Genomic DNA, 4805 nt, shown 5'->3' with positions numbered 1-4805 from the left:
ATACCTCCAACATGATTTTTAACGAAATGAATACTGTTTCTTAATTTACAATGCTCAAATTATGGACATGGTTGAACAAAAGTATTAGTATATATTTAAAAATAAATTTAAAGTAATTTATCTATAAGTTAAAAACGTTTCATATGTATAAGTGAACGGGAAGAAGTTTTCTTATATAATTTGTCTACATTTTAATTTTAATTTTAATATAAATTTATTTTAATCCTTTTCTCTATACATATTTATGAGACAAAAATTGTTGTAATACAAATTTTAGATGAGTAGTAATGTTGTTTTGTGACGGAGGTAATCGGATGGGTCAAGTCACAATCGAATCATGGTGTTTGGACTCATACGTTTCTTAAATAGAAAGAATTACGTCCTGACTAATAATTATAAGTTCTTTGGTACCTTAAGTTCTATGCCACTACTTTTTCTAATACATTTTGATGGGTACCTTAAGTTGCATATTCTTGGAATGCATTTAGACTTCGACTTATCTTATATATTATGATATTTTGCACGCACATTTAATTTTTTATTCCGCAATCATTCAGAACTTTATTTAGTTTCATGCAGAAGATTTCTAAGTTCTTATTTATCCCCTTCAACATATTTATAACTCACCCTTCAAGTCTTCAAGGGACGACCCAAATTTGAAGAATTGGCCGAAGGACAAATATAACAGAGGGATAAACTCATTGTGTTTATCAATTGTAAATATTTGTAACTTTGAAGAATTAAAGATTAGTTTTGCTAGATTAAAGTTTTAACGAGCTACTTTTAAAATTAGTTGAAAACTAATTTGTAAGTAGATGCTTAACTTTGTCTCTGGATTTTTTTTTCGTAAATTTTAAATCCTGGTCATTTCCTGAACTTTAAAGTGTTTTAATACAAGTTATAAAATTTATATAGATATCATCTATAAGAAAAAGAAAATACTATATTACTTGCATTATCAAAGATGCATGAAATTGATAACATTTTTACGTGTCAATTACTTTTATAAGTTATTTAAAAAGTATGTGTTGTATTAATTAAGATTTCAATGGTGTAATATATCTTGGTTATCCGAATGAAATTCTGAACATAAGACATAAACAATGTTGTTCTTTGAATAAATAATACAGAGTATGTTATTTTGAAAAGGAAAATAGTTGAAAAACTTAAAATATAGTTGAAAAACAACACTATAATTCACTGTATTAAGTTGCTGATAAAAAAAATCACAATATTAAGCCTTATCTTAAAACTTGGGTACCAGAACAGTAAAATTTAAAACATTAAAAAGTTAACATAAGTATATAAATAAATAAAATGTTTTTTTTTTTTTACATAAATCAGAAAATGTTTGTTTCCCAAACTAAAATTTAGCTTAAAATAGAATAATAGCGTGTAAGAAGAAGTATGGGAAGGAGAATATGATGGTTGTGATGACTGTGAAAGCAAGAATATTCTTGACATTGGGCCTTAGTTTGAATGAGAGAGAGGGCCCAATAAGAGGGTTTTGAAAGCCTTTAAATTGAAGTTCAATTCTTCATGCATCCACTGAAAGCAAACACAAGACACACACATAACACGTCAATGGCACCTGGGAAAGTTTTCCCAAAACGTCTTTTCGATGCTGTTAAAATGTCGTTGCGTACTGTCCTAACCTCGCCGGAATCCTCCGACAAAAGCTTCTTCCGCCGCTTTCTTGAGGTTAGAAGTGTGTATGGCCACTCCGACATTCCCTCACTTCCGGCGAGAGACAAACTCAGGGACAAATTCAAAGGCATCGGGACCGTTGATCTTAATGTTAATCATCCAACGGCTCCGGATGCCAGCAGAATTTTCATCAATGATGCGAGGAAGACTCTTAGGACTTTGCAGATGGAAAAAGTGAAAGCGAAGCTGAGAGACATTCCTCACACCTCAATTTCTTACTCTCACTACTTTGGAATCTGTCTTCAGCACTGTGATTACAATCAACGTCAAGCCACGGAGTTCGCCGAGACATTGGATCACTCTGGAAATGTCATCGTTTCCGGTGACGTCGTTTTTCTACGCCCAGAACAGGTTGGTCTCTTCAAAAGTAAACAATTATTTTTTATTGTAGAATAAAATTAATGAAAGTAAGAACAAGATTTAGGATGTAAAATTTAGTAGATTTCATTTTTTTATGGTGTAACTGATTTTGCTAGGTGAGAATCTACTTGTTAACATAGTATTTGAGTGAGCCTATCTTAATTATGTTCATTTATAAATTGAATTTTAAAAAATTGAGTTATATTTAAATCTCATCACTTACTTCGAAACGAGACGAAGGTTCTAATGATCTCCTAATTCTGAGGGTAGTTTGAAGCAGTGTAGAGAGAGTGTATACTAAATAAATCATAACAAGACTAATATTTTTAGTAAAGATTTCAAAGAGAATGTTACATTCCAAGTAGTTACATTTAAAATTATTTATATTTTAAACATATCATTAAATAAAATAAAATATGTTCATAAACGAGCGATTAAGTTTAAAGTTTATATGCTTTTTTGTAAATATTTTTTTTTCAAATTATCTGTTAAAATGATATAATTAAAAACTCGTAAAAAGTTATCAAACAAAATTGATAAACCCTAAACCCTAAACCTTAAATCCTATATCTTACTACAATTTGAAATAATTTTAAATTGCAAGTGAATAGAACACGTGAAAAATAAAAATTTAAAATTATTTAAAGTACATATAAGATATGCTTAATTAACTAAAGCAAAACGTAAAATATACATATACCAAAAAAAATTGAATTCTAAAATACAATTAATTTACTATACTTGGATTTCAAACATGAAAAACTACTTTCAAGAAAATAAACTATTGTTTAATATATTAAGGTTGGTTACTTTACATTTAAGTTAAACAACTATTTTATACATATCTTGCCAGAAGATGTTTAAGAATGCTTAAAGTTTCAACGATTTTAGTCGACTTTGATTAATTTGTTTTCGAAAATGAAAGCTACTTTTTATTTTATATACATAAAAAGTGATAGGAATGGAATGCATCTTTAACATTAATTGGTAATATATGAACTGTGTCCCGACGAAAAAATTCTTCCTAAATATTTTATCCCAATTGTGAGTTAAAGTTTTTAACAAGACGGGTGAATAGATTTTTTGGAAGACGATTATTTCATTTCGAAATCACATTTGATCCACGATTTCATTCATATCTAAAGCTTCCTTTCAATTAAAGAGAGTAATGGCTGTATGAACACAATTTTGAAAAATAATAATTTTTAACTGCTGCAAAGTTAATTAAAAAAAGTTTTAAATGTTGCTTATTGGTGAGGGATTTGTGAAAATATCAGTGTGATGAATGAATAAAATGTAATGCTGTTTGAATTTACAGGTAGCTAAAACAATTGGGAGGTTGATATCTGAATCAATACCAAATCCAAAGGACCCTAGAAGGAAGGAGTTGGAGATGATGGAAAAGCAAAAGTCAATGATTGATGAAAAGGCCAAGGCCCAGGTGCGATGCGAGCTTTACTGTGGGCTGGGCTTCTTAACCGTTCAAACAATTGGGCTGATGAGACTTACTTTCTGGGAAATAGGCTGGAATGTGATGGAGCCCATATGTTTTTATCTGATGTCTCCGTATTTCTCTTTAGCATACATGTTCTTCCTAAGGACATCAACACAACCCACCTTCCAGGACTATTTCCAAAGCAGGTTTAAGACAAAACAACAGCGTCTTATGAAGATTTACAATCTTGACATTCAAAGGTACAACTACCTTTGTAAAGCATGTTATGTTCCTGCCAAATCCCAACCTTTTTCGCCTTAAAACCACATTCATCATTCAAACCCTTTCTCCACCACCACCACCACATTTCATTTATCACTTTTGTTTAACATTTCAAAACACAGTGATCATAAGGTACATATCCAATTAGTTAAGATTTTTTACTAGTTAAGCTCAATTATAACTCTTCACCTTTAGAAATGTCGTATCTCGTTGAAAAAAATAAATATGTTTGAAAGGGAGAAGTTTCAGAACTCTGGATTATAGTCCGAAATATCTTTACGTTGTTTGTTTTTGTTTTTGTGGTATAAATTGCAAGAGTCATTGTAGTAGTTGGTAGCTACTGGCACAGTAGTCAATTTCTAGTATACATACGAACACGTGTATAGAGAACAAAAAAATTGATCAACTTGTAGCTAAGCCATGACCCACCATTTTTTATAGGTTTATATCTTTATCTGTATGAATATATCATGCATTATTCATGTTGTCATGTGCATTGAAAATGACAGCAGCGTAGCTTAGTCTGTAATTAAACAAACAGATTAAAATGGTGAGAGTTCAGAAACCCATGCAGCTCTACCGTATAATTGAGGCACTAATATGTGATAACTATTTTTAAAAGAGAAGATGTAATAATTTTTTTTTATAAGTCCAAAATATTTTTTTAATCAATTAATTTATTATAAAATAATATATATATATTATTAATAATTAGTCTTATTTATTTATTTATATTATTTTTTATACGTTTTGTTTGAAATGAGTTTGTTTAAATAGAAGTGGTGTGGACATTAGTGTCTGGCTTGAGGTCCACCAGCGCGTTCCCTGGCACCAAAAGGTCCACACAGGTGTTATGTAAAACAGTGCCCTTTGATGCAACACTTGTAATTGGGTTGTTTTGAGAAATTTCGATTATTGGGGGGTATGAAATTTCGATTATTGGGGGGTATGCAACACATGCAGCATTAAATTTTGTTCACATTCACATTCTTTTTCTTTCATTGGGGGGTATGAATGACAA

At 30.4% G+C, this 4805-nt stretch overlaps 1 protein-coding gene across 1 annotated transcript; it reads left to right on the top strand.

The window, feature by feature from the left end:
• The first annotated feature begins 1567 nt into the window (after nt 1-1567).
• On the top strand, nt 1568-4018 carry LOC114195849 (calcium uniporter protein 4, mitochondrial-like). The gene is made up of 2 exons (XM_028086265.1): nt 1568-2058; nt 3386-4018. The coding sequence occupies exons 1-2, from the start codon at nt 1585-1587 to the stop codon at nt 3821-3823; spliced, it is 912 nt and encodes a 303-aa protein (XP_027942066.1). The 5' UTR covers nt 1568-1584; the 3' UTR covers nt 3824-4018.
• The last annotated feature ends 787 nt before the right edge of the window (nt 4019-4805 follow it).

The sequence above is a fragment of the Vigna unguiculata genome, chromosome 9 (assembly GCF_004118075.2).
Source record: "Vigna unguiculata cultivar IT97K-499-35 chromosome 9, ASM411807v1, whole genome shotgun sequence".
Taxonomy (NCBI): domain Eukaryota; kingdom Viridiplantae; phylum Streptophyta; class Magnoliopsida; order Fabales; family Fabaceae; genus Vigna; species Vigna unguiculata.
Note: the sequence above shows the minus strand (reverse complement) of the source record. Positions and strands in the feature narration are given on the sequence as shown.

What these genes read in the sequence shown, in the direction of transcription:
- LOC114195849 (XM_028086265.1), top strand. Translation starts at nt 1,585, where the DNA reads ATGGCACCTGGGAAAGTTTTCCCAAAACGTCTTTTCGATGCTGTTAAA. An exon ending in TTTTTCTACGCCCAGAACAG is followed by an intron (nt 2,059 to 3,385) that starts GTTGGTCTCTTC and finishes TTGAATTTACAG; the next exon opens with GTAGCTAAAACAATTGGGAG.